Here is a 27,260-nt window from a genome sequence, read left to right as displayed (position 1 = left end):
ACGGTACTTGCACCCTGCCCTAACCCCCCCCAAAAAATTAGAAATTCAGTTCTCAGAAACAATGGTCTTGCAGAAAAAATGTAAAGCACAAAACTTGAAACTGCTAAATGTATTTTAAATTGCAATAATGAATAATACGACAATCTTTGATCATGATTATATTTGATTTCTCAAATGTAAAAGAACATGTATTAGCGCACGAATAATTTCAAATAATCGAGTGAGTTGTGATGTTAAAAATTAAGTCTCTTAAATCTTTCACTACCAAGCATAGCAAATCTCTTTGCGTGTTTTCTTTTCCTTTGCAAATGTGGTCAAGGATTCCTTCAAGACAACCAACCACACCCCAAGCCACCCCCAACCTCTCTCACCACCAAGGAAATACCACAAGCAAATAGTAAGAGAACCCATACAAGTTACGCTGACACAAAACCCCACACATACAGTAAGCAGAAGAATAGACGCATTGCCACCCGACCCGTTTTTATTCTCTACTCAACATAACACTGTATGCAACAGTAATGTCTCACAACAAATGAAACTGATATGTAGAAAACACAACTTGAAAAAGAGACAACGCACTATTTTTGCAAACAATTTTTTAAATTTTTAATTAAAAAAAAATCCTTCAAGTTCATGTGCTCAGGCATTTTCCATTAATAGAGTTGCCCAGCCAATCAGCCTCTTTTGTAACATTGCTGAGCGTATGTAAGTTTTTACAAGTTTGAGCTTTGAGTAAGTGCGCTCACCACTTGCCAGTTGAAAGTGTAAGAAGTACTCCTTGTAGCAGCATAGACTTTCGAAGCCTTCGAGCTATTTATATAAAATAAAAGTAAAGTATTGTCAGAAATGTATAAGATCTAAGAAAAGCCAATCTATATAAAACTGTGCTCCTCAAAGGTTTGTGTGTTCTCCTTTGAGGGCTCTCGCCCTAGGCGGCTCCCTCTCCGCCATGAATATGAACTTGGCTTGGGCGAGTCTACCCGGAGAGATTTCAGCCAGCTCTACATCAAAGCGGTCAATGAATATTTGGAGCACGTGAGAAGGGGGTTTACTCCTGTTATCTCTTCACTGAAGAAGACTGCACTAATCCAATCAGAATGGCCGGCAACCAGTTGCCAAGCCTCAGGAGCTGATGGCTCATTAGTACTTGAATTAGTACCTCATTGCAACACATATCATCTTCCAAATTTGCATGGCTATGGAACTGATGGCGATGGTCTTATCTAGATCCGTGATGGGATAAGGGGTGCCAAATGCAATAGATAAGAGCAAATTATTTTTCTGGGCTAGGTAGAGAACTTCTAAGAGAAACGTGATTCTTCAAAACCATCTTGAACACGCTCGCCTTGCAGTTTCAGCGAGGTCTACTTGGGATATTCTTCCAATTAACTCTGGTTTTAAAACGGCAGTTTGCATTGCAAATGGCTGCAAACCTCCGAACAATATCCACACCCAAACACCCCACAAATGGGAGTTTTCTCTCCTGGATGACAGGCAGAAATTCAAAAGGGCAGTTCTCTCTCCTACTCCATTCCACTCTTGATTTTTTTAAGTTAATATTTATTAACCAAAAAATTAAAACAAAAAAACCAATGCAACCTTCATCCAATATCGAGGGGAGCTGGGGGAAGAACACCCGCTATAGTTCCTGTATATCGGAGGCCGATTAGAATATAGATTATAGACCCCATGTAAATCTGTTTGCGGTCAAAGATGAGACTCTTAAGTTTGTGCAGTAAACGTTTGCTCCAGCATACTAAGGAAACAACCTAATTTATATCCCTTTAATAAGCGATTGTTTTGTTTTAAATTAGCAACAACAGAAACTATATATTTAAGTTATAATGTTCTGTAAGATAAGTTAGGGTTGCCATATTTCAAAAGGTTGCTGAGCTGCTGCTGCTTCTTTTTTTAAGAAACTCTTTTAGAATAGTGATTTTAAGCTTTTTGAGGTATTTCCGCTGCTTTTTCCATCGCGTTGCCCTAAAGCCGATTCGGCAATATTCCCCACCCCCGACGCCATTTTTACACCTGAAAACCAGGACTGAACAAGACAAAGCTTTATTACAACTGATAACTAACGAAACTACCATTCGCATTTTTAAAAACCTGCAAGAAATGTGTTATTGGTTAACGAACTTCCCTGGGTGGAAACAAAATAAAAAATAAATAAATTCCTTCCAGCAGCACCTTAGAGACCAACCAAGATTGTTATTGGTATGATCTTTCGTGTGTATGCACACTTCTTCAGACACGAAAGCTCATACCAATAACAAACTTAGTTGGTCTCTAAGGTGCTACTGGAAGGAATCTTATTTTTATTTTTATTTTGTTTCGGCTACAGCAGACCAACACGGCTACCTACCTGTAACTAGTTCCCTGGGTGGATTAGAAGACTTTCCCCAAACAACATTATGTGGTTTGTGCCATCCTTGAACTTTCACTGGCCTTCTCAATAAACACACCTCAATATGCATTTCGAGGGCATTTTATGTCCAATGTGGGTTTTTTTGTTTCCAAGAGGAAAATGGTAAATTGTACTGTACCTTGTTGAAATTTGGGAATACAGTATAGACGGACTTCTGTAGCAATGCCTTAGAAGGATTACCCTGAAGGTCCACTTATATGTACCGCACAATGTTGTTGTGAGGATAAAACGGCAGAAAGAAGAACCATTTTCAGTTCATTTTGGCGGGGGGGGGGGCGGAGTGGGAATATAATGCAAATGTGGGAGTACTGGCAGAATGTTTGCTTCAAAAGTCATTCTCGCCCTGCCCTGCCTTATTTTACCCTCAGTTGCTGCCTTGGTCTTTACTGGAGCAGGAAAACTTTCAAAACTTTCGAGCTGCTACTGCTGCTCAAACCTTCACCAAAGCAATTAAACTGTGTGTGAATAAAGTACAACAGTAGTTGTCCCAATCTGGACAGGTATAAAAAACACCTTCCTGGCCCCACAACAAAGACCCATCGAGGCCAACAACATCCTCTTCTCACTGGGGCCACTCAGGGGCCCATAGAGAGCTAGAAACTACGTGCTCTCCACACCGGCGACTCCCAGCAAACTGAGAGGCACGGCGTCTTTTACACAGAATGTAGCCCCCTATTTAATCCTTAGCTCAACCTTCCCCCCTTCCAATCCCTAGGAAAGTGGGGGCGATGCTGGAGCCCTGAAGATGTGTGGGACTCCATTGCCTCTGACCACTGGTCATGCTGGCTGGTCCCGATGGGAATTCTAGTCCACCCACACCTGGAGAGCCCCCCTCTCTGCATCCCTGCCACGGACTGCCCCGCCACCCCCTAGAAAGAGAGATCCGGGCTCCTGGGGTTGTTCTCTGCTGCCTACCCCCCCCCCCCCCCATTTTCCAGATCGGGACTCCGGGGACACATCAAGTGAAAGGCCAAAGTCCGGATTCCCCGGGTTGTTTTTTTTTGGGGAGGGGGAATAAACAACTCCCCATTCAACAGTTTCTGCTCGTTTTCATGAACCTCGCTTAGCATTCCGTTGCAATCCAGATGACGCTTTTGTCAGCACAATCGCTAGGCTGCACCTTGTTTTCAGCTACACGAGTTTGACCAGACTGCGGGAGGCAGTGCAAGACAGGAGTGCCTGGCGTGCTCTGGTCCAGGGGGTCACGAAGAGTCGGACACGACTAAACAACAGCAGGAGCCTAGCTTTTGTGTCTGTGCGATATACAGGGATGTGTGTGCATGATCCTTGCTATTTATTGCATTTCTCGATTGCTATATTTGATGCTGATCAGGCCAGCTCGACCAACAGCGATTCCAAAATATACACAAGATACACTCACAAATAAGGAGGAAAACTTGGGGGGGGGGAGATCTCCCCGAGGTCCTTAGGGGGGCGGGAGCTCTCCTTCCGCTCCAGGGGGCACCTTGGCTCCGCCCCTCTCCCCAGGGAGGAGGGCCAATGGCTGAGCTGGGAGATCCCGCCGACGCCCTTTCGGCGGCCTAGAAAAGGACCGTCCGCAAGCCTTGCGCCCACGTTTCATCCGCCCCACCCGAGGAGAGCAGCAGGAGATGGCTTTCCGCGCCTTTCAGAACGACCTTCCCATCGCTTCGCAGCAGCCACCTGCTCCTCTTCCCTCCTCTTCCCCCGGCTCCAGTAAGTATCTCACCTTCGAGGCCAAGAGCGGCGTCAGATGGGGGCGGGCAGGGGGCGGCTTAGGGAAAGCGCAGCCTGCTTAACGCCCCGCTTTTCTCCTCTGCAGAGATCAGGACGAGGCGCCGCGGTCTTCGCTCATCGGACCGGAGGCCGAGGTTTGAGTTCTCGGACTTCCAGCTGGACGTGCTGGAAACGACGTTTAAGGAGCAACCAAAGCCTGGACACTACAAGAGGACGTTGCTGTCCTGCCTCACTGAGATCCCCGAGGATTGCATCCGGGTGGGTTGCGGGGGGAGAGGTGGTCCGGGAGGGAGGACCCGATTCTGCTGGGAAGAAAGGCGAGAGGGGAGGACGTCGGGTAGGGATCGGGGGCAAAGGAGGAGAACCGATCGGGAGCTCCCTTCCAGCTCTGCCTCTTGCAGCCCCTGGAGCCTGGGCGCCTTTCTTGGGACGCCCGTCCCCTGTGCTCGACGGGCAAGGGAAACTCCCCCGGGACCTTCCTTGGCCAAGGCGAGCAGGGCTGGAGAGCTTGGGGGCTGGGCGCTGCTTCTCCCTCCCAGGGCGGCTGCTCCTCTCCTCCGGCCTCGCCTTCTCGCTTCCCTCGTGGCGCTGGCTCTCCTTCCGCGATCGGCCCCCACCCAGGCCCGGTGTCGCCGACGGGGCCTTCTGGGAGTCCCGTGTGTCCTTCCCGCTCCCTCCCGGCTGGGTTTCGCGGGTCGCGTCCTCTTCTGGGCTGGGGACCAGCGTCCTCCTTCTGGGGAATGAATGAGGGCCCCCTCGGCATTTTGTTGGAGGGGCGGGAAACCGCCCAGGAGAAACAAATATGGCGGGAGGGAGGCCTCTTCCTCTCCTCTAAGGAGGTGGAGATGGCGCAGGGAAGGCTGCAGGGCCCTTTTCTGTGAGGCCCGAGGAGACCACCATGGAGGTCTTTAACCCGCTTGGGTGGGGGGCTGATGAATTTCAATTCAGGTTTTTCCCGTTGCATGGGGAATTGGGCCAGTTTAGGAGGGAACATAGGGGAAAGGATAAAAGGCCCAGGGATATTACTGTGATTAAATTCAGTGTGTGGGACTTGAGACTGGACCCCCCATGATCTGGCCCGTTCTGGTGGGAATCCAGAGTCCAATAACATGAAGAGATGGGGGGCAGGGGTTTCTTGAGAACACCTGTGCTCATGTTCCTCCTCTTTCCCCTCACAGCTCTGGTTCCAGAACCGGCGGGCAAAGGCGCGGAGGGCAAATTGTGAAAATTGTCCTCCAGAAGATGTGTCCTCCAGGGCCGGCTTTACACCTGCTGCTCAGGTTCCAAATGTCGCCCTGCCAGTGCCTTCCATTCCTCAACGCTGCAGCCTGCCACTTCACCAGGTCCAGCCTCCAAGCTTTGGCCTGCAGCCACTTCACCAGGTCCAGCCTCCAAGCTTTGGCCTGCAGCCACTTCACCAGGTCCAGCCTCCAAGCTTTGGCCTGCAGCCACTTCACCAGGTCCAGCCTCCAAGCTTTGGCCTGCAGCCACTTCACCAGGTCCAGCCTCCAAGCTTTGGCCTGCAGCCACTTCACCAGGTCCAGCCTCCAAGCTTTGGCCTGCAGCCACTTCACCAGGTCCAGCCTCCAAGCTTTGGCCTGCAGCCTCCGCACCAGGTCCAGCTTCCAAGCTTTGGCCTGCAGCCTCCGCACCAGGTCCAGCTTCCAAGCTTTGGCCTGCAGCCTCCACACCAGGTCCAGCCTCCAAGCTTTGGCCTGCAGCCTCCGCACCAGGTCCAGCCTCCAAGCTTTGGCCTGCAGCCTCCGCACCAGGTCCAGCCTCCAAGCTTTGGCCTGCAGCCACTTCACCAGGTCCAAGCATGGAATCAGCACCCCCAAATGCTGGATCAAAATAAATTTTGTTATTTTTAGCCTACCAGAAGACTCTGTAATGTTTTTGCTGCGTGAGAGGGGGAGCAATGTCAGAAGTGGTCAGTGCAGTCAGAAGTCTTGTGGGTGTCCTTGGGGCAGTTATTTGCTCTCATCTCCACTTTAAACCATGCAGGTGTGGGAATGTTGCGGATAGGAGAGGATGTATTGATTAAATATTATCCTTCCTCTCGCATGCTAGGGAATTGTATGGCAGAGCTCATTCCTCTTTACACAACAGGAGGCTAGTTGCAGATTCATTTGAATCTCTTTAGTCAAACAATCCAATCCGGGCATGCTTTAGCTTGTAATTTTAGGCTATATACACTACACCAGTGTTTCCCAACCTTTTTTGGGCAAAGGCACACTTGTTTCATGAAAAAAATCTCGAGGCACACCACCATGCCAGATGGGGAAAGGTCACTTTTTACTTATGTAAAAAAAAAAAAAAAATAGTAACAGCATAGAAGGTAATGGTTATCTCTTTGATGTCTGATGGGAGGGCATTCCACAGGGCGGGCGCCACTACTGAGAAGGCCCTCTGCCTGGTTCCCTGTAACCTCACTTTTCACAGTGAGGGAATTGCCAGAAGGCCCTTGGCACTGGATCTCAGTGTCTGGGCTGAACGATGGTGGCGGAGACGCTACTTCAGGTATACTGGACCGAAACCGCTTAGGGCTTTAAAGGTCAGCACCAACACTTTGAATTGTGCTCGGAAAGGTACTGGGAGCCAATGTAGGTCTTTCAAGACTGTCGTTACGTGGTCTCGGCGGCAGGTAGCAGCGCTCACAGCTTACGGACTGCACCGTGTAACAGGTGTCTGGCCCAGCAGCCTAAGGCGGACAAGCCACTGAAACAGGCATTCAGAATCCATTCATTTCATAAAACCTGCAGGGCTCAATCTCTGTGTTTGTGTATGTGTGTGTGTTTCTGTTTTGCCCAAGGGTCTGGGGGTGGGAGAGAGCTCTTTAGCATGATGCTTTTAAAACAATTAAATTATCAACAAACAAACCTGATGATACGAATAGCAACGTCAGGTGCTACCGGGGGGGGGGGGCTACTCGGAAGTAAATACTGCGTCCAGGTGCAATTAGCGCTGATTTAAGGTGCACCAAGACTGCCTAAAAACCTCACCAAAGATATGCAGCAAAGCGCTTCGTTGCAGAGGGGAGAGTTTGTGCACCGTGGAGGCTGGAGGGCTTCTATTCTACATGCGGGGGTTGGGGGGGCGAGGAAAATGCTCCGTGTGGGGGGGCGGGGAAGGCAAGAAAAGGAGCTGAGCTCTAACTATAGGCTCCCACGCTTGAGCACGCCCGACTCGGTGGGGCGGACCACCCTCTCTCCTGGAGGAAGAGGAGGAGGAGATTCCCATCCACGGCGTGGCCTCCCGCGCTCCTGAACGGGAAATCTCTGCAGCCCAAGACTCTCCGCGAGGCAGCTCCTCCCTTCCTGCCTTGAGCCGCCACCAGCCGCGCCCCCTCCCCAGTTATCTGCTGCCTGCCAAGCCCCGCCCCTCTTCATTGTCCTCCCCTTCTGTTTATTCCCCTTCCTCCATCCCTCGCTTTTTCCCCTCTCTTTCCTTTTTTTAAAAAAATATTTTCTCTTCCCCTTCTTTTTTCCCACCCTTTCTCCCCGCCCTCCTGGGTTAAAGGATTTGAGCAATGGGTCTGGAGGTGGAGCTCATCGGAGGATTAGCCCGACTCGCCCGCCTCCCTCCCACGGCACACTAGGCAACGTCCGGCGGCACACTAGTGTGCCGCGGCACACCAGTTGGGAAACACTGCACTAGGCAACGTCCGGCGGCACACTAGTGTGCCGCGGCACACCAGTTGGGAAACACTGCACTACACTGTAGTGCAGCTTCCATCTTTGTATGGGTGGGACCGTGTGCTTCTGGCTGAGAGCCAGCAGACTGCATCAGAAGCGCTGGCATAAATGGAAGAGAAAGATGGTTGTGTGACTGGCCCCTTTGTAGGGTCTGCAAGGTCACATGCAGGGGGGGGGGGGGAGATGCTCCAGACCTGGTGGAACAGGAAACTCTACCTTGGCTGGAGGAACATCCCCTGTCTGTGTCCACTCTAGGGAAACAGAGTCATGAGGAGGAAGCACCTCATCTTGCAAACAAGGAGGGCAGGTGGAATTTTTAAGAGGAGGCTCAATCATCATCCCAGGGCCCGGGTGTGGGGTCTAAGACACCTTGTTTTTATTTTGCCAACTACACTGTTTTCCTGACCCTTCCTTTCAGGGGATCAAAGCGGCATACAAGTGTACAAAATAGAATCCCTGGTGGGGAAAGAGATGGGAATTTATGGCAGAAATAACCACCTAAGGCAAATAATAGCATGGCCTACAACTCCCCTCATCCCTAGCTAACGGGACCAGTGGTCAGGGATGATGGGAACTGTAGTCCCAAAACAGCTGGAGGGCCAAGTTTGGCCATGTCTGGCCTAAGGCAACTCAATGAGCCAATAACAAAGATTCTGAAATGTTGCTTTAAAATCTTACTTTTCCTTGCTTGCAGCAGAGAATGTGGCTGGGTTACGTATGTAGCCTGTTCTTCTGATATTGCCAACATTTTATAGAATTATTTCCACATATGGAGTCATTCACCACCACCCCTGGTGGCTTTTGCACCTTTTTCAACTCTCCCTTTCCCCCTCTCCATTAAGCCCCTGTATATACTCCTCCTGTGTTCTATGACAAACCATTGTATCCCCTGTTGCTGTTTGTACCAATGAATGTGCATCCTTATCTTGCTAAGAAGCCATGCCTGACGCACCACCCAGTGGATCCCTAGGTCCTATCAGACAGGTGAGACAAGAGCAGTCCAGTCATAGTCGGGTCCAGATAAATAGCCCTGAGAAGGGAAGGCCCTGGCTGCCGCCTTGCCCTCTGCTGAAACTCTTATTCCATAGCTCTCAGTGACCATGACACAAAGAAACTAAGAAATAAAAATGATCAGGCAGTAAACATTATTAAAGCAAGCCCATTTTATTGACATAAAAAATACCAGCAGAATTTGCACTTTATTAAATTTCTATGCTACCCTTTATTCAAGGATCACAAAGTGGTTTAGAACACAAAAATGTATAAAATAGTACGAAGCTGGCGTATATTGTTTGTTACTATGCTATGCATTTTTGTGTTTTCTGTTTTGCAGCCTGTGAGCCCTAGTCAAAGAGCAGCACAGTACAGAAATTTAATAATCATCTTGGCAGACCATGAAAGCCCCGCCCCCAGCTTCTCTGCTCAGTTCCTTCCCTGCCACCAGGCAAGAGGAGTGAGAAATGAATTCACACATCTTCTCGGTTCCAGAAGAGTCTTCACCTCTGTTGTTTCTCTTCCCTCCACCTCAGAGTTCCTCCAGTGCTATTCAGCATCTAGTCCTCAAGACAGAGTGCTGGCCCTCTCCATGTCAAAGTGAACCCTGACAACCCACTTCTCTTCCGCAGCTTGGGGAATCCCACAACAAGGGATTCTGCAAGTCCCCAAACCCGATCACCACCGGAGCACACTGCTGGTTGGCCTCACTAGCAGAATTGCTTCCAGGTGCAGAGAGGAGGAAGGGTGAGAAGGGTGGGAGGAAGTGGAGGTGGGAAGAATCGCTTCTCCCGAGGTGACCTGGAACCCTTTCACCTCCAAAGGCAGGTAAACTGAGCTTTACTAACCCCACTTCCCCTTTGCAGCCCAGAACAACTCAGGACCTTTTGTCCTGGAGGCTGAGTGAGTCTAGAAAGTGAGAACCAGCCTGACCCCAAAATTTATCAGTTAATACATGACTCCTGCCTCCTGTCCAATGCAGACCTATTAGGGCTTCTCAGAAGCACAGAGTGCCTCCTATAATCACAGGTCCACATTGAGAGCCTCGTTCAAGTCTTTCAAGGGAGACTGGTCTGGTGCAGTTGGGGGGGGGGGAATAAACAACTCCCCATTCAACAGTTTCTGCTCAGTTTCATGAACCTCGCTTTGTACTCGGTTGCAACCCAGACGGCGCTTTTGTCAGCACAATCGCTAGGCAGGGCCTGGTGCCCAGGAGCCAGACTAGGGGTCTTCAACGCCCCCAATAAAATATTTGAGGAGGTACGCCCACCCCCCAAATTGATGGGCACTGCCATTCAAAAGGGGTGTGCGCACACCCCAGCATGTGATTGATTATGTAGGGTGGGGCTTGCCTCCCCCCCCCAATATTTTATTCAAGTTGGCACCCTTGTTGAGAGGAGGATTAGGCAGCTAAAATAGAGGTACTTAAAGAAGCCCTCCATGTACGGATGCAAGGAGGTTTCTCAGTTGATGCTTTCAGAATTCAATATTTGCCTCTGAACACACACATCTCGACATCTGAAGAGAAGGCTGGATAGTGCAGGTGCTTTTTAAAAGTTAAAAATAAATAAATCTCCAAATAACCCAAACAACAAAAATAGAACTCAAGGAGATAAACACACACACACAAATAAAAGGAACAGACCTACATGGGATGTCATGGTGCAGGTGAGTGTTAGTACAAACCAAATTGTGTCCTCCCAGAAAGTGAGAGCCATTCTGCCTCCCTGGAAGACTGCAAAAATCCTGTGGAAAAGGACTTGAACCACCTGCAGCTTCAGATTGGAGGAACAGGGTTGCAAGTGAACATCAGCCAATGGTTTAACTGCCCCTGGACTCCCTCAGCCCCTCCACAAAATATGCCAAAAGGAATTCAAACGCGGAGGATGAGCAATCTGGTGGCCCATCTTTGACAGTCTTCTACAGCTGGGTCAGTTGTAGGCAGTACTTTCGGATGACACTGCCAAGTACTTATTTTACAGCGTTTTATCAACATAGTTCAACGTCTTCCACGCCTGTTGGTCCATAATAAGCTCCCTCTTTCTTTAAATGAACAGGAATTTTCTGGAGGAGTGGCTTGACCAATAATGCACATGTGCCTGAAAATAATAAATCACTCATTCTCCACAGTTCCCTAAGAACAGGACTGAAACCAGCTTAGAAAACATACAATATTTACTTTCAGATATTGACTTTATTTATAGTGGCTGTCTTTTTTTCTTTTTCTTTTTGCATTGCCTGCTGCAAGAATCCAGGCTAATGAGCTTTCAAGCCGCACTCAGGATGCTCTTTGAGCCAATCCTACACTACAGGCCTGCTGTGAAGGTAACATGTGCAGGTCAGATCCAGACACCCTATAGATGAATACAAGAATCTTACATAGGCTCACAACAAATGTAATTATTCTTTTTAAAAAATCTATTTTTATTAACGATTTCTTCCTTTACAAAAATACGTGCATTGTCTCTTCTTTCAAGTTGTGTGTTCTACAGATCAGTTTCATTTGTTGTGAGACATTAGTGTTGCATATAGTGTTAGGTTAGGAAGAAAAGTGGGGGAAAGAGGGGGAGTGGTGAGTGGGGTGGGGTGCCAATGCTTCTATTCTTCTTAGTGTATGTGTGGGATTTCAGTTGGCACGACTTGTGTGGGTTCTCTTACTATTCAGTTGATGTATTTCCTTGGTGAGAGGTTGAGGGTGGCTTAGGCTGTGGTTGGTTGTCTTTGGTTGGCTGTAGCGAGCTTTGGTTTTGTGTGTGTGTGTGTGTATGTTTGGATCAGGTTACAGATTGATTTGTAAGCTGTTGATAGATTCTTGTCTTGTTTGGCTGTGTACAGTGGTACTTCTGGTTGCAAATGGGATCTGTTCCAGGTTGCTGCAGGACGCAACCTGAAGCAAATGTAACAAGAGGTATGACTGTATGTGATAAAGGGGAACCATACAGGGGTGAAGGCATCTTCTTCTATTTGTCCCCGTTTCAGTTTCAGTTTATTGGTTAGTTTTACTAATAAGGCTGTTTCCCATACTATTTGATACCATTGGTCAAAGCTTACTCCTGACAGGCCTCTCCTGTGTTTGTCTAGGACGCTTCTGATAGTTGGTGGGTTATGGGCTCTTTATGATATGAGTGGGCATGATCTTGGAATATGTTTAGTGGGGCCAGTTCCAGGGTGACGTCTAATTGCTTAGTTATTTTGCATAGCTCTTGTATGATTGGTGTCCAGAAGAGATGGATTTTGGGACATTCCCACCACATGTGGAGGTATGTGCCTGTGGAGGTGCATCCTCTGCAGCATTTTTGTGAGGTTCCTGGGTGTATTAGCGCTAATTTCCATGGTGTTAGGTACCATCTGAGAGTTTCTTTCCTTTTTGCCAATACAGATTTAGAGGGAGGTTTAGCCCACATTCTGGTCCAGTGGGTGGGGTTAATCTCATAGCCTATGTCATCCTCCCTTTTTTATTATTACATTGAGGGGATTTGTGGGATTTTGGAGCAGTGTTTTCTATATTGCTGATAGCATCCCTTTGCCATGTTCCTTTGTTGTTAGGAAGTGGTTTCCAAAGTTTCCAAGGGCCTAGTTGCTGCCGATTTTACTATTGGATTGTTTAAGAGAGCAGGTAATGATTCTGTAGAAAATACAACTGGAGAAAAAGAGACAATGCACGTACATTTGTAAACCAAGAAAATCTTTAATAAAAGTTATTAACAACAAATGTTTCCATAGAGACTGGTTAGCTTGGCAACTACTGTATATCAAAAGAACAAGCCTAAACATCAGCACTTGACTTGAAGAAATTGGTGACAAAATCTGCAAAGTGATCTGCCTGGAATTGAAATTTAAGAGACTTAAATGTTAACATCACAATCCACAAGATTATGTAAGATGATTTGTCTGCTAAAACATGATCTTTCTCAAATACAAATGGAAATCACAAGATTGTTGCAATTTTTATTATTGCAATTTAAAATAAAATTAGTAGCTTCAAGTTTTGTGCTTTCCCTTTTTACTACAAGACACCCATTTTTGAAAACTGAAGTTAGCAATGTTTTATTCATTTACCTCTTTATCTGATTTCATTTCAATGCCTGCTAACATCCAATAGATCTCAAGGCGGCATAGAGACAGATACATAGAAGCATCACAATTAAAACCAAAATACACACAAAGTGCGCTGAAAGGTGAGAGGAGGAAAAAACAACAAAAATAATTGAGCAGAGAAGCCTCACCTTCAGGTGGCCAGGGTGTGTGTGTGTGTGTGTGTGTGTGTGTGTGTGTGTGTGTGATGAAGGCTTCTTGACTGGCTCTGCTGCTTTTTTCGGAGGGGGGACACACCCCAATGAATGAGCTGGGAGATCCTTTCCATGCCTTTAAAAGGGCCCCTGTACCTTCTGCACCCACATTTCATGCCCACCACTCCTCCTGACCAGAGAAGCAGGGGATGGATTTCCACACCTTTGAGAATGACCTCCACCTCTCTTCCCAGGAGACACCTGCTCCTCTTCCCCCTCCCTCCTCTCACCTTTGAGGCCAAGAGCAGCTCCAGACTGGGCAGGGGGCAACTTAGGGAAAGCGCAGCCTGCTTAACGCCCCGCTTTTCTCGTCTGCAGAGATCAGGACAACGCGCAACCGTCTTTGCTCATCGGACCGGAGGCCGAGGTTTGAGTTCTCAGACTTCCAGCTGGACGTACTGGAAACGACGTTCAAGGTGCGACTGAGGCCCGGTCACTATAAGAGGATGTTGCAGGCCTGCCTAACAGATCCCTGAGGATCGCATCCAGGTGTGTTGCGGGGGGTGAGATGGTCCCGATTCTGCCAGGAAGAAAGGCGAGAGGGGAGGACGTCGGGTAGGGATCGGGGGCACAGGAGGAGAACCGATCGGGAGCTCCCTTCCAGGTCTGCCTCTTGCAGCCCCTGGAGCCTGGGCGCTTCTCTTGGGACACCCGTCCCCTGTGCTTGATGGGCAAGGGAAACTTCCTTGAGCAAGGCAAGCAGGGCTGGAGAGCTTCCAGGGGGGCTGCTCCTCTCCCCCAGCCTCACCTTCCTACTTCCCTCAAGGGCAAGGAGAGCAGCGAAAGCAGAGCATGCCAACGTTGCGCTTCTTGTGGGATAATATATATACAGAGCACTCAAGTCCAACATTTCCTGTTTGTTTCCTGATCCATCACGTGTTGCCTTTTGGTGACCATGCTCTTAGCCAGCAGCACATGGCTCATCCTTTACAGAGGACTGAAGCCACAAGGTAGAAAGTTTGAAGCTTCTTTTCTCTGCAAATGTAACTGCAACTACAAGATAAAGCCTGACATTTGAACAATATCAACTGAAAGTAAGTAAACTATGCCATCACACATCTGGCCAGTCCTTATGGGAATCCGGAGTCCATTAACATGGGGCGGTGGGAGACTCAAGTCTGCTATCTCTGCTTTCTTGAGAACAGCTGTGCTCATGCTCCTCCTCTCATTCTTAACAGCTCTGGTTCTGCAACCAGAATCATGAGAACTGCCCTCCAGAATATGTGTCTTCCAGAGCCGCCTTTACACCTGCCATTCAGGTTCAAAATGTCGGCCTACCATTGCCTCCCCTTCCTTCAAGCTGTGGCCTATCACTTCACCTGCCAAGACATATGCAGCCTCCAAGCTCCAGCCTGCCACCAACTCAACAGTTCATAGCAAGGAGCCTGTCAGCCCCTCAAATATCAGAACAAAATAAATTTCATTATTTTTAGCCTTCTGGAGGACTAACATTTTTGTTGTGGGGCGGTAGCAATGTCAGAACTGGTCCATGCAATTGGGAAAAACCACCCTGGGAGAAGCAGATATGCACGGAGGAGGCAGAGGAAAGTGTGCAGGGCAGCATTTCTGTGCATGCTGCTCCAGAACGAGAAGGGGGAATTCCTTGAAGGGCCCACCTCTGAGGTTTTTTCCTTGCTTGCGTTTGCTTTTGGTTGGGGGGGGGTGCTTTTCCACAGGTGAATTTCAGGGCAGGTTTGGTTTTTGTTTTGCATGGGGAACGGGGCACTTTGGGAGGGAACGAAGGGAAAAGGCCAAAAGGCCCAGGGATTTTAACTGCGTCACACTCAGGAGTGTAACTTGGGACTGATTGGGCTGGATCGCCCACCGCCTGTGAACATTGGTCACACTGGCTGCTTCTGGTGGGAGCCAGAGCCCAAGAACAGGAGGGGATTGGGGGCTCAAGACCGCCAACCTGGTTTCATAAGAGCACTCCTGTGCTCACACTCCTCCTTACATCCCCAACAGCTCTGGTTCTGGACCTGCTGGGCAAAGGCACAAAGGGCGAATAATGAGAATTGTTCTCTGGAAGAGGTGTCCACCTCCAGATCCTTATTTACACCCACTGCTCTGCTTCCTCTATTTTAGCCAGCTACCAGCACACCTGGTAAATATTCAGTTGCCCACCTAGTTATCCAGTTCAACTGGTACTACCAACAGATACATTATTTTTTTCCTACTAGGCTCCAGGGGTCTATTGAACTTCACTAGGCAACAGGAGCAAGAAATGGATTCACACATCTTCCCAGTTCCAGAAGAGACTCTCCACCTCTACATTGTTTCTCTTCCCTCCACTTCACAGGGTTCCTCTAGCTCTGCCAAGTATCTAGTCCTCAAGACAGGGGGCTGGTCAAGGGAGGGAGGAAAGCCAACACTTCTCTTCTGCAGCTCAAGGGATCCCACAACAAGGGATTCTGCACTGCTGTGGATCAGGGTCATCTGACCTAAGGAAGAGGACAGCCTTCAGCCCCTTCCAGTTGGATGTTTTAGAGATGACCTTCAAGGACGTCCTCAGGTAACAGCACCACCAAAGCACACTGTCAGCCAGCCTCACCAGCCAGACCCCAAAATTTCTAGTTAATACATTACTCCTGTCTGCCATTGCTTTGACACCACTGAAGTTAGGAATGGCTGTGTCTCTTTCCCATGCTGGAAGAGGATGTCCACCTCTGCTTAGAGGAGAGTCCAGCACCACCTCCATCCACCTCACACAGTCCCCTCCAGTTCTGCTGGGCCTCAAGGCAGAGAGAGAGTAAGGCAACCTTGCTAACCCAGCTTGCCCCTGGCAACTCTGGGCAACCGAGAGCCACTATAGCCCATTGGACCAGAGTGACAGGAATCGGAAGTCCAGTGTCTACGTCCCACTTCAGCTGGATGTCCTGGAGGAAATATTCAAAGAGATTCTGGCTGTCCAAGGGAGAGATGAGATCGCTGTCCCAGCCAGACCCATTAGGGCTTTTCAGAAGCAGAGTGCCTCCTATAATCACAGGTGGTCCTGGAGAACCTCTTTCAAGGGAGGCTAGTGAGCTGGTGGAGATTCCAGAGGGTGCAGTTCTGGTGAATGGAGGTGCAATTCATTCTCTCACTGCCTTGGGAGATGCACAAGACCTCAGTCTCCAGCCTTCTGGGCTTCAATTGAAAGAGTAGTTTGCAGAGCAGGAATGAAGCATCTGAAGAGAAGAATTTGTTGCAGAAATCAATTGGTGCTCCTTTAAATGCAGATTCCAGGAGAATATGAGGTTCCATGTTCACCTAAGAGAGAAGCACAAGAGGAAAACAAATTATTGGGGGGGGGGGGAATGAGATATGGCTTCCAGTCACCTCAACATTGAAATGCAGATGCCCTAGAGATGACTAATTAAGCAGTATGCAAAATTTCCAAATAATACTATGCATTGATTATAGATGCCAAAGAAAATGGGAAGTAAAGATTTGTCCATGGTTTCATAGAAGTTAGAAAATTCTGTGAGATTCTCAATATACCTATTTCTCTGTGAACCTTCTATGTGGTACTAGACTAGCTCAAACTTACAAAAGCATGTACTAAGTTGCTGCTGACTGGGAGAGCAAACCACATGTTTCTGTATTGCCTCAAGGTGTTCTGGCACTTTCGTCAACTCCCTCAGCCCTATTTCATTCCTGGAACCCCTTCCTCCACCAACAGATCCTCAGTCCAGGGCTCATTATACCAATATAGGCAGTGGCGTAGCGTGGGTTGTTAGCACCCGGGGCAAGGCAAGTAATTTGCACCCCCTAACCCGTGGATTTGCGCCCCCTAACCCTAACCCCCAGATGTTGCGCCCGGTGCGGCCGGCCCCCTGCACCCCCCACGCTACGCCACTGAATATAGGGTCTACATTTTGCCCCCAACCCACGCCTCTTTCCTCACAGGAGTGAAACCTGGAACACCAGACCCTCATCCTCCCCTCCTGCTCTCACACTCACTGCCCTCGTTCACAGACCACGATACACACATCCCCACTTCCCCTAAAACACCCCCACGCCCTTCTCACACACTTACAACCGTCTTAATGAATCAGAATACCCCCAACAGATTCCTCACAGTCTCAAACAGCTCCCCTTTCTCCCCTCCCCACTCCTCTCATCCCCTTGGCACCGCCACTGAGCCCATGGGTAAAAGTGGGAATTTAAAGAGTGATGGGCTGTACACTAGATGAAATAAACTCAGTGTAGAGCCATCGGTTTCCTTGTGTTTATTTCACTCGTAGTAAAAAACAGTCAATCATCCAGTAGGAGTCCGTCGTGCCCCTCCCAAACCCCAGGCTATATATATTTCATTGACACCATCAGTCACGCCTGATAGGCTGATTCAAACTTCCCTCCTGGAGCCGGATTGGACGGCTCCTAGGAGCCAATCAAGTTACTGCATTCTAGAATCCTACCTGCCTAGTGTTCTGGGATCCAAGCTCAAGACATAACACTAGAGCAGGAGAAGTCAATCACTCTCTTTCCATACCAACCCAACAAACAGCCAACTCCTGTCGACTCCAACTTTTGGTCAAAAGCCTCAGTGTTCTTGGGGAAAACACGCAGGTTGCATTCCAATAGTAGACCCTTTGCAACTGGTAGTGCTAAATCATCCATCCCCATTCATTTCCATGCGTTTTTCCCAAAAAAGACTGACATTCCTTATCACATCACAGTTTGACTGGGCTGGAGATTAGAGGAATTAATTCCTTCAGAAACAAAAAGCAGAACAATTCAGCAAACAGACTGTTAACGGCAACTATAGCGGTTCCATTGCAGAGAACGGGGAGGAAAAAAAACCAGCACTTACTGCGGATCCTCGCGGTGGACTCAGTAACCTAGACGCCCCAGCAGCAGCCTCTTCGCAAACCGAGGACCGGTTGAGTCTGCAGCTTTCCTCCCTGGAGACTATAAAGGGCTGAACCGGATTGGCCCCAATTAGGTCCAGCTGAACCGGGTTAACCCAAATTGCATCCCGGTGTGTCCGGGAGAGGCTCCCTCCCGCAGCAGACAGGAAGGGGACGCCGATAAAGTGGCAGGTGACCCCTGCGAGAGCTCCGAGTGCCAGGACTGGGGCGGGGGGCGCTTTAAGGGGATGTTGCGCATACAATCCATGAAAAAGGGCCTTGCCTCCTCCCTGCAGTCTCTGCACCCAGGTGTGTCCTTTTGGCAGCCCAAAGGGGTTTATGGAAGGTGTGTCCCACGGAAGCGCGCCTAGCACCCTAGTCTCCACAGGTGAGCTTCTCAAGCTACCTAAACAGAGAAGCAAAGCCTGTTGAACCTCCGGGAATTAACTGCTGACTAATCAGGCTTAGGGTCGTAGTCGAAAGTGCACCCCCAAGGTTTCTCTATCTGACCCAGGCCATGCCTCTCTTCCCCATTACAGTCTGCAAAATGGCACTGGACTACTTGGCAGGGTTGTTGTGAAGGCAGGAAGGTCCATGACTGCAACTTCTTCTACAGGCGTCTTCTATATACCTGTCCAGTTTGGGTCAATTATTTCTGTCATGGGAGCCAACTCCTAGGGGTCAAGAGGTTTTGGCTGTCCAGAAAGAAATATTTGAGGGGGCCTGTCCCACTAAAATTGATGGGCATTGCTATTCAAATAGTGTGTGTGCACCATGTCATGTCATCGATTATGCGGGGCGGGGCTTACCTGGGTCCCCCAATACTTTATTCAGGTTGGCACCCCTCACTGCAGTGCTCTATTCAGACTAGTGGGGGAGCACCAGGGATGTCAAACTAAATAAAATATGGGGGGCAGCTAAGCCCCGCCCCGCATAATCGATCACATGACACAGTACACGCACCCTATTTGAATGGCAATGCCCATCAAATATTTTATTGTGGAGACCTATAAGGTGGGCTTGTCTGAAAGAGCAGGAATGGGTCAAGACCAGGCTATGAGGTTCATAATTCTATCCAGTTCTTCTTTATCAAACCACTAAGGCTGCAATATGATACTTTTTTACCTAGGAGTCAGTCCCCCTGAGACTGTGTGGGGTAGCGATTAGCGAGCTTGGACTAGGAACTGGGTTCAGATCCACTCCCACCCCCCAATCCGTGAAGCCCGCTGGGTGAACCAGGGCCAGTCACTGCGTCTCAGCCTAACCTACCTTGCAAGGTTGTTGCGTGGATAAAATAGGAGGGCATCTATATACAGCACCTTGAGCTCCAGGGAGGAAAATGAAATAAACTCAGGAGGACATTCTGAGGGTGACAGCATTGTGCTAGGAAAGACGGCTGCTGCCCGTTTATTTACCAAAAACATTTCTATATTGGAAACGCTTTGTAGCATTTTCCCAGGAGGGTCGGGAGCGATAGAGAGAGATTGGGGTGTGGGGTGTGTGTGTGGGGGGGGGGGTGTCCTTCGCCCTTCCCTTAAGCAGGGAGTCTCAACGACCCTGTAAGTTCGGGCTGGCTGAAAGAGCAGGAATGGTCCCAGATCAGCCAGTGAAGTTGATGGTTCTTCCCAGTTCCATGTTTTCAGACCACTAAGACGCCCGCCTAGCAGGACCCTCTGAGCGCCACTGCACTGCGCTGGAAAAGGTGGCTGCCACAGGTTCAGTGTCAGGAAGAAGTGTGCAGAATGTTCTTCTTTTATCAAGGAATTACCGAAGGAAATGAGACAGGCGCCTGGGTCCTGCCTTTATGTTTCAGGAATCTTTCCCTGCGATGTGGCCCAGTCATTTATGGAATATTAAAGGCATAGCCAGAGAAAAGGTTTTGTTGTCCTGGGAATTTGTTCAAACATTGTTATCGTATTTAGAGCTTATGTTTTTAACTTGCACGCCCTTTGATGGCTTCACACCACAAAACAGCTTACAAATTTATTAAGTAACAATAATTTAAAATAATAATCACTACCAATTCTCGATCTCACTTTGCTTGAAACCTATTTTCAAAACAGAGACGCAGTATCTACTTTTGTTACCCAATAAAATATTTTGATAACTCATTTTTAAAAAGGAGAAAGAACCCCATTCTCTCTAAAATGCCAGCATTTATGGAATATTAAGGGCATAGCCAAATAAAAGGTTTTATTGTTTTTAGAGCTTATGTTTTTTATGTTCCTTTCTCTCTTTATTTTGTACGCGGCTGAGATGGCTTGACGCTAGGAAGCAGCTAATAAATTTGTTAAGTAATAATAATTTAGAATAGTAACCGCCTCTCTGTTTCTTTAAACCGGATCACTCTAGAAATTGCACCCCAATTCTGGATCTCGCTGTGCTTGAAATCCATTTTGTCCCAAATGCTAGACATTTCAGGTTCACATTGTTGTCCTTCTGACATTTTCTTCCCTTGGGGACCCAATTTCCCTCACCTGAAAGGAAAGCCTCCTGCCTTCGGAAAGGGCTCCCCAAAAGCCTTCCTTCATCCCCATTTAAAGCGTCCCCTTTTAACCTCAGGGAAAACGACCCCCAGGAACCAGGAGACAAGCACACGAGTCAAGGTTGCAGCGCCACCCAAGGCGCGCTTACCTGAGAGTAAGTCTCATGGAACTCAAGCGGACTTACTTCGGAGTAACAATGTTGAGGTTTGCACCCTCCCTTCTTAGGAAAGGTGGAAGGTTACTCAGACTATTTTACGCCCTAGGCAAAGTTAACTACGGTACTTGCACCCTGCCCTACCCCCCCCCCAAAAAAATTAGAAATTCAATTCTCAGAAACAATGGTCTTGCAGAAAAAATGTAAAGCACAAAACTTGAAACTGCTAAATGTATTTTAAATTGCAATAATGAATAATACGATAATCTTTGATCATGATTATATTTGATTTCTCAAATGTAAAAGAACATGTATTAGCGCACGAATAATTTCAAATAATCGAGTGAGTTGTGATGTTAAAAATTAAGTCTCTTAAATCTTTCACTACCAAGCATAGCAAATCTCTTTGCGTGTTTTCTTTTCCTTTGCAAATGTGGTCAAGGATTCCTTCAAGACAACCAACCACACCCCAAGCCACCCCCAACCTCTCTCACCACCAAGGAAATACCACAAGCAAATAGTAAGAGAACCCATACAAGTTACGCTGACACAAAACCCCACACATATAGTAAGCAGAAGAATAGACGCATTGCCACCCGACCCGTTTTTATTCTCTACTCAACATAACACTGTATGCAACAGTAATGTCTCACAACAAATGAAACTGATATGTAGAAAACACAACTTGAAAAAGAGACAACGCACTATTTTTGCAAACAATTTTTTTAATTTTTAATTTAAAAAAAGTCCTTCAAGTTCATGTGCTCAGGCATTTTCCATTAATAGAGTTGCCCAGCCAATCAGCCTCTTTTGTAACATTGCTGAGCGTATGTAAGTTTTTACAAGTTTGAGCTTTGAGTAAGTGCGCTCACCACTTGCCAGTTGAAAGTGTAAGAAGTACTCCTTGTAGCAGCATAGACTTTCGAAGCCTTCGAGCTATTTATATAAAATAAAAGTAAAGTATTGTCAGAAATGTATAAGATCTAAGAAAAGCCAATCTATATAAAACTGTGCTCCTCAAAGGTTTGTGTGTTCTCCTTTGAGGGCTCTCGCCCTAGGCGGCTCCCTCTCCGCCATGAATATGAACTTGGCTTGGGCGAGTCTATCCGGAGAGATTTCAGCCAGCTCTACATCAAAGCGGTCAATGAATATCTGGAGCACGTGAGAAGGGGGTTTACTCCTGTTATCTCTTCACTGAGGAAGACTGCACTAATCCAATCAGAATGGCCGGCAACCCGTTGCCAAGCCTCAGGAGCTGATGGCTCATTAGTACTTGAATAACTCCTCATTGCAACACATATCATCTTCCAAATTTGCATGGCTATGGAACTGGTGGCGATGGTCTTATCTAGATCCGTGATGGGATAAGGGGTGCCAAATGCAATAGATAAGAGCAAATTGTTTTTCTGGGCTAGGTAGAGAACTTCTAAGAGAAACGTGATTCTTCAAAACCACCTTGAACACGCTCGCCTTGCAGTTTCAGCGAGGTCTACTTGGGATATTCTTCCAATTAACTCTGGTTTTAAAACGGCAGTTTGCATTGCAAATGGCTGCAAACCTCCGAACAATAGCTACACCCAAACACCCCACAAATGGGAGTTTTCTCTCCTGGATGACAGGCAGAAATTCAAAAGGGCAGTTCTCTCTCCTATTCCATTCCACTCTTGATTTTTTAAAGTTAATATTTATTAACCAAAAAATTAAAACAAAAAAACCAATGCAACCTTCATCCAATATCGAGGGGAGCTGGGGGAAGAACACCCGCTATAGTTCCTGTATATCGGAGGCCGATTAGAATATAGATTATAGACCCCATGTAAATCTGTTTGCGGTAAAAGATGAGACTCTTAAGTTTGTGCAGTAAACGTTTGCTCCAGCATACTAAGGAAACAACCCAATTTATATCCCTTTAATAAGCGATTGTTTTGTTTTAAATTAGCAACAACAGAAACTATATATTTAAGTTATAATGTTCTGTAAGATAAGTTAGGGTTGCCATATTTCAAAAGGTTGCTGAGCTGCTTCTTCTTCTTTTTTTAAGAAACTCTTTTAGAATAGTGATTTTAAGCTTTTGGAGGTATTTCCGCTGCTTTTTCCATCGCGTTGCCCTAAAGCCGATTCGGCAATATTCCCCAGCCCCGGCGCCATTTTTACACCTGAAAATCAGGACTGAACAAGACAAAGCTTTATTACAACTGATAACTAACGAAACTACCATTCACATTTTTAAAAACCTGCAAGAAATGTGTTATTAGTTAATGAACTTCCCTGGGTGGAAACAAAATAAAAAATAAATAAATTCCTTCCAGCAGCACCTTAGAGACCAACCAAGATTGTTATTGGTATGATCTTTCGTGTGTATGCACACTTCTTCAGACACGAAAGCTCATACCAATAACAAACTTAGTTGGTCTCTAAGGTGCTACTGGAAGGAATCTTATTTTTATTTTTATTTTGTTTCGGCTACAGCAGACCAACACGGCTACCTACCTGTAACTAGTTCCCTGGGTGGATTAGAAGACTTTCCTCAAACAACATTATGTGGTTTGTGCCATCCTTGAACTTTCACTGGCCTTCTCAATAAACACACCTCAATATGCATTTCGAGGGCATTTTATGTCCAGTGTGGTTTTTTTTGTTTCCAAGAGGAAAATGGTAAATTGTACTGTACCTTGTTGAAATTTGGGAATACAGTATAGACGGACTTCTGTAGCAATGCCTTAGAAGGATTACCCTGAAGGTCCACTTATATGTACCGCACAATGTTGTTGTGAGGATAAAACGGCAGAAAGAAGAACCATTTTCAGTTCATTTTGGCGGGGGGGGGGGCGGAGTGGGAATATAATGCAAATGTGGGAGTACTGGCAGAATGTTTGCTTCAAAAGTCATTCTCGCCCTGCTCTGCCTTATTTTACCCTCAGTTGCTGCCTTGGTCTTTACTGGAGCAGGAAAACTTTCAAAACTTTTGAGCTGCTACTGCTGCTCAAACCTTCACCAAAGCAATCTCTAGGGAAGAGGTGGCGAAGCTGGAGCCCTGAAGATCTGTGGGACTCCATTCCCTCTGACCGCTAGAAAGAGTGATCCGGACTCCTGGGGTTGTTCTCTGCTGCCTACACCCACCCATCTTCCAGGTCGGGACTCCGGGGACGCATCAAGTGAAAGGCTAAGGTGCGGATTCCCCGTTGTTGTTGTTTTTTTGGGGGGAATAAACAACTCCCCATTCAACAAGTGTATCTGAAGAAGTGTGCATGCACACGAAAGCTCATACCAAGAACTAACTTAGTTGGTCTTTAAGGTGCTACTGGAAGGAATTTTTTTGTTTTTCCCCATTCAACAGTTTCTGCTCGGTTTCATGAACCTCGCTTAGCATTCCGTTGCAATCCAGATGGCGCTTTTGTCAGCACAATCGCTAGGCTGCACCTTGTTTTCAGCTACACGAGTTTGACCAGACTGCGGGAGGCAGTGCAAGACAGGAGTGCCTGGCGTGCTCTGGTCCAGGGGGTCACGAAGAGTCGGACACGACTAAACAACAGCAGCAGCCTAGCTTTTGTGTCTGTGCGATATATAGGGATGTGTGTGCATGATCCTTGCTATTTATTACATTTCTCGATTGCTATATTTGATGCTGATCAGGCCAGCTCGACCAACAGCGATTCCAAAATATACACAAGATACACTCACAAATAAGGAGGAAAAGTTGGGGGGGGGGAGATCTCCCCGAGGTCCTTAGGGGGGCGGGGGCTCTCCTTCCGCTCCAGGGGGCACCTTGGCTCCGCCCCTCTCCCCAGGGAGGAGGTCCAATGGCTGAGCTGGGAGATCCCGCGACGCCCTTTCGGCGGCCTAGAAAAGGACCGTCCGCAAGCCTTGCGCCCACGTTTCATCCGCCCCACCCGAGGAGAGCAGCAGGAGATGGCTTTCCGCGCCTTTCAGAACGACCTTCCCATCGCTTCGCAGCAGCCACCTGCTCCTCTTCCCTCCTCTTCCCCCGGCTCCAGTAAGTATCTCACCTTCGAGGCCAAGAGCGGCGTCAGATGGGGGCGGGCAGGGGGCGGCTTAGGGAAAGCGCAGCCTGCTTAACGCCCCGCTTTTCTCCTCTGCAGAGATCAGGACGAGGCGCCGCGGTCTTCGCTCATCGGACCGGAGGCCGAGGTTTGAGTTCTCGGACTTCCAGCTGGACGTGCTGGAAACGACGTTTAAGGAGCAACCAAAGCCTGGACACTACAAGAGGACGTTGCTGTCCTGCCTCACTGAGATCCCCGAGGATTGCATCCGGGTGGGTTGCGGGGGGAGAGGTGGTCCGGGAGGGAGGACCCGATTCTGCCGGGAAGAAAGGCGAGAGGGGAGGACGTCGGGTAGGGATCGGGGGCAAAGGAGGAGAACCGATCGGGAGCTCCCTTCCAGCTCTGCCTCTTGCAGCCCCTGGAGCCTGGGCGCCTTTCTTGGGACGCCCGTCCCCTGTGCTCGACGGGCAAGGGAAACTCCCCCGGGGACCTTCCTTGGCCGAGGCGAGCAGGGCTGGAGAGCTTGGGGGCTGGGCGCTGCTTCTCCCTCCCAGGGCGGCTGCTCCTCTCCTCCGGCCTCGCCTTCTCGCTTCCCTCGTGGCGCTGGCTCTCCTTCCTGGTGTCGCCGACGGGGCCTTCTGGGAGTCCCGTGTGTCCTTCCCGCTCCCTCCCGGCTGGGTCTCGGGGGTCGCGTCCTCTTCTGGGCTGGGGACCAGCGTCCTCCTTCTGGGGAATGAATGAGGGCCCCCTCGGCATTTTGTTGGAGGGGCGGGAAACCGCCCAGGAGAAACAAATATGGCGGGAGGGAGGCCTCTTCCTCTCCTCTAAGGAGGTGGAGATGGCGCAGGGAAGGCTGCAGGGCCCTTTTCTGTGAGGCCCGAGGAGACCACCTTCGAGGTCTTTAACTCGCTTGGGTGGGGGGCTGATGAATTTCAATTCAGGTTTTTTTCCCGTTGCATGGGGAATTGGGCCAGTTTAGGAGGGAACATAGGGGAAAGGATAAAAGGCCCAGGGATATTATTGTGATTGAATTCAGTGTGTGGGACTTGAGACTGGACCCCCCATGATCTGGCCCGTTCTGGTGGGAATCCAGAGTACAATAACATGAAGAGATGGGGGGCAGGGGATTCTTGAGAACACCTGTGCTCATGTTCCTCCTCTTATCCCTCACAGCTCTGGTTCCAGAACCGGCGGGCAAAGGCGCGGAGGGCAAATTGTGAAAATTGTCCTCCCGAAGATGTGTCCTCCAGGGCCGGCTTTACACCTGCTGCTCAGGTTCCAAATGTCGCCCTGCCAGTGCCTTCCATTCCTCAAAGCTGCAGCCTGCCACTTCACCAGATCCAGCCTCCAAGCTTTGGCCTGCAGCCACTTCACCAGATCCAGCCTCCAAGCTTTGGCCTGCAGCCACTTCACCAGATCCAGCCTCCAAGCTTTGGCCTGCAGCCACTTCACCAGGTCCAGCCTCCAAGCTTTGGCCTGCAGCCACTTCACCAGGTCCAGCCTCCAAGCCTTGGCCTGCAGCCTCCACACCAGGTCCAGCCTCCAAGCTTTGGCCTGCAGCCACCACACCAGGTCCAGCTTCCAAGCTTTGGCCTGCAGCCACCGCACCAGGTCCAGCCTCCAAGCTTTGGCCTGCAGCCACTTCACCAGGTCCAGCTTCCAAGCTTTGGCCTGCAGCCACTTCACCAGGTCCAAGCATGGAATCAGCACCCCCAAATGCTGGATCAAAATAAATTTTGTTATTTTTAGCCTACCAGAAGACTCTGTAATGTTTTTGCTGCGTGAGAGGGGGAGCAATGTCAGAAGTGGTCAGTGCAGTCAGAAGTCTTGTGGGTGTCCTTGGGGCAGTTATTTGCTCTCATCTCCACTTTAAACCATGCAGGTGTGGGAATGTTGCGGATAGGAGAGGATGTATTGATTAAATATTATCCTTCCTCTCGCATGCTAGGGAATTGTATGGCAGAGCTCATTCCTCTTTACACAACAGGGGGCTAGTTGCAGATTCATTTGAATCTCTTTAGTCAAACAATCCAATCCTGGCATGCTTTAGCTTGTAATTTTAGGCTATACTACACTGTAGTGCAGCTTCCATCTTTGTATGGGTGGGACCGTGTGCTTCTGGCTGAGAGCCAGCAGACTGCATCAGAAGCGCTGGCATAAATGGAAGTGAAAGATGGTTGTGTGACTGGCCCCTTTGTAGGGTCTGCAAGGTCACATGCAGGGGGGGGGGGAGATGCTCCAGACCTGGTGGAACAGGAAACTCTACCTTGGCTGGAGGAACATCCCCTGTCTGTGTCCACTCTAGGGAAACAGAGTCATGAGAAGGAAGCACCTCATCTTGCAAACAAGGAGGGCAGGTGGAATTTTTAAGAGGCTCAATCATCATCCCAGGGCCTGGGTGTGGGGTCTAACACACCTTGTTTTTATTTTGCCAACTACATTGTTTTCCTGACCCTTCCTTTCAGGGGATCAAAGCGGCATACAAGTGTACAAAATAGGATCCCTGGTGGGGAAAGAGATGGGAATTTATGGCAGAAATAACCACCTAAGGCAAATAATAGCATGGCCTACAACTCCCCTCATCCCTAGCTAACGGGACCAGTGGTCAGGGATGATGGGAACTGTAGTCCCAAAAGAGCTGGAGGGCCAGGTTTGGCCATGTC

At 48.5% G+C, this 27,260-nt stretch overlaps 1 protein-coding gene across 21 annotated transcripts in view; it reads left to right on the top strand.

The window, feature by feature from the left end:
• MIXL1 (Mix paired-like homeobox) overlaps positions 1 to 26,370 on the top strand; it is a 58,102-nt gene extending 31,732 nt beyond the window's left edge. Inside the window, exons 1-7 of one of the 21 annotated variants that reach the window (XM_083729589.1) lie at positions 3,894 to 4,126; positions 4,233 to 4,405; positions 5,326 to 5,763; positions 26,014 to 26,091; positions 26,131 to 26,169; positions 26,209 to 26,247; positions 26,287 to 26,364. In XM_083729589.1, the coding sequence (XP_083585715.1) occupies positions 4,042 to 4,126; positions 4,233 to 4,405; positions 5,326 to 5,763; positions 26,014 to 26,091; positions 26,131 to 26,169; positions 26,209 to 26,247; positions 26,287 to 26,346 (912 nt within the window). In that variant the 5' untranslated portion in view covers positions 3,894 to 4,041 and the 3' untranslated portion in view covers positions 26,347 to 26,364. Of the gene's footprint in view, positions 1 to 3,893; positions 4,127 to 4,232; positions 4,406 to 5,325; positions 6,040 to 14,342; positions 14,527 to 26,013 lie in introns of those variants that run through there. The other 20 variants (XM_083729591.1, XM_083729599.1, XM_083729586.1 and 17 more) reach the window with 20 other exon arrangements.
• The last annotated feature ends 890 nt before the right edge of the window (positions 26,371 to 27,260 follow it).

This window comes from Podarcis gaigeae, assembly GCF_964106915.1.
Source record: "Podarcis gaigeae genome assembly, chromosome: 3".
NCBI lineage: Eukaryota > Metazoa > Chordata > Lepidosauria > Squamata > Lacertidae > Podarcis > Podarcis gaigeae.
The sequence above is the reverse complement of the archived record's forward strand: the minus strand, read 5'-3'. Positions and strand labels throughout refer to the sequence as shown.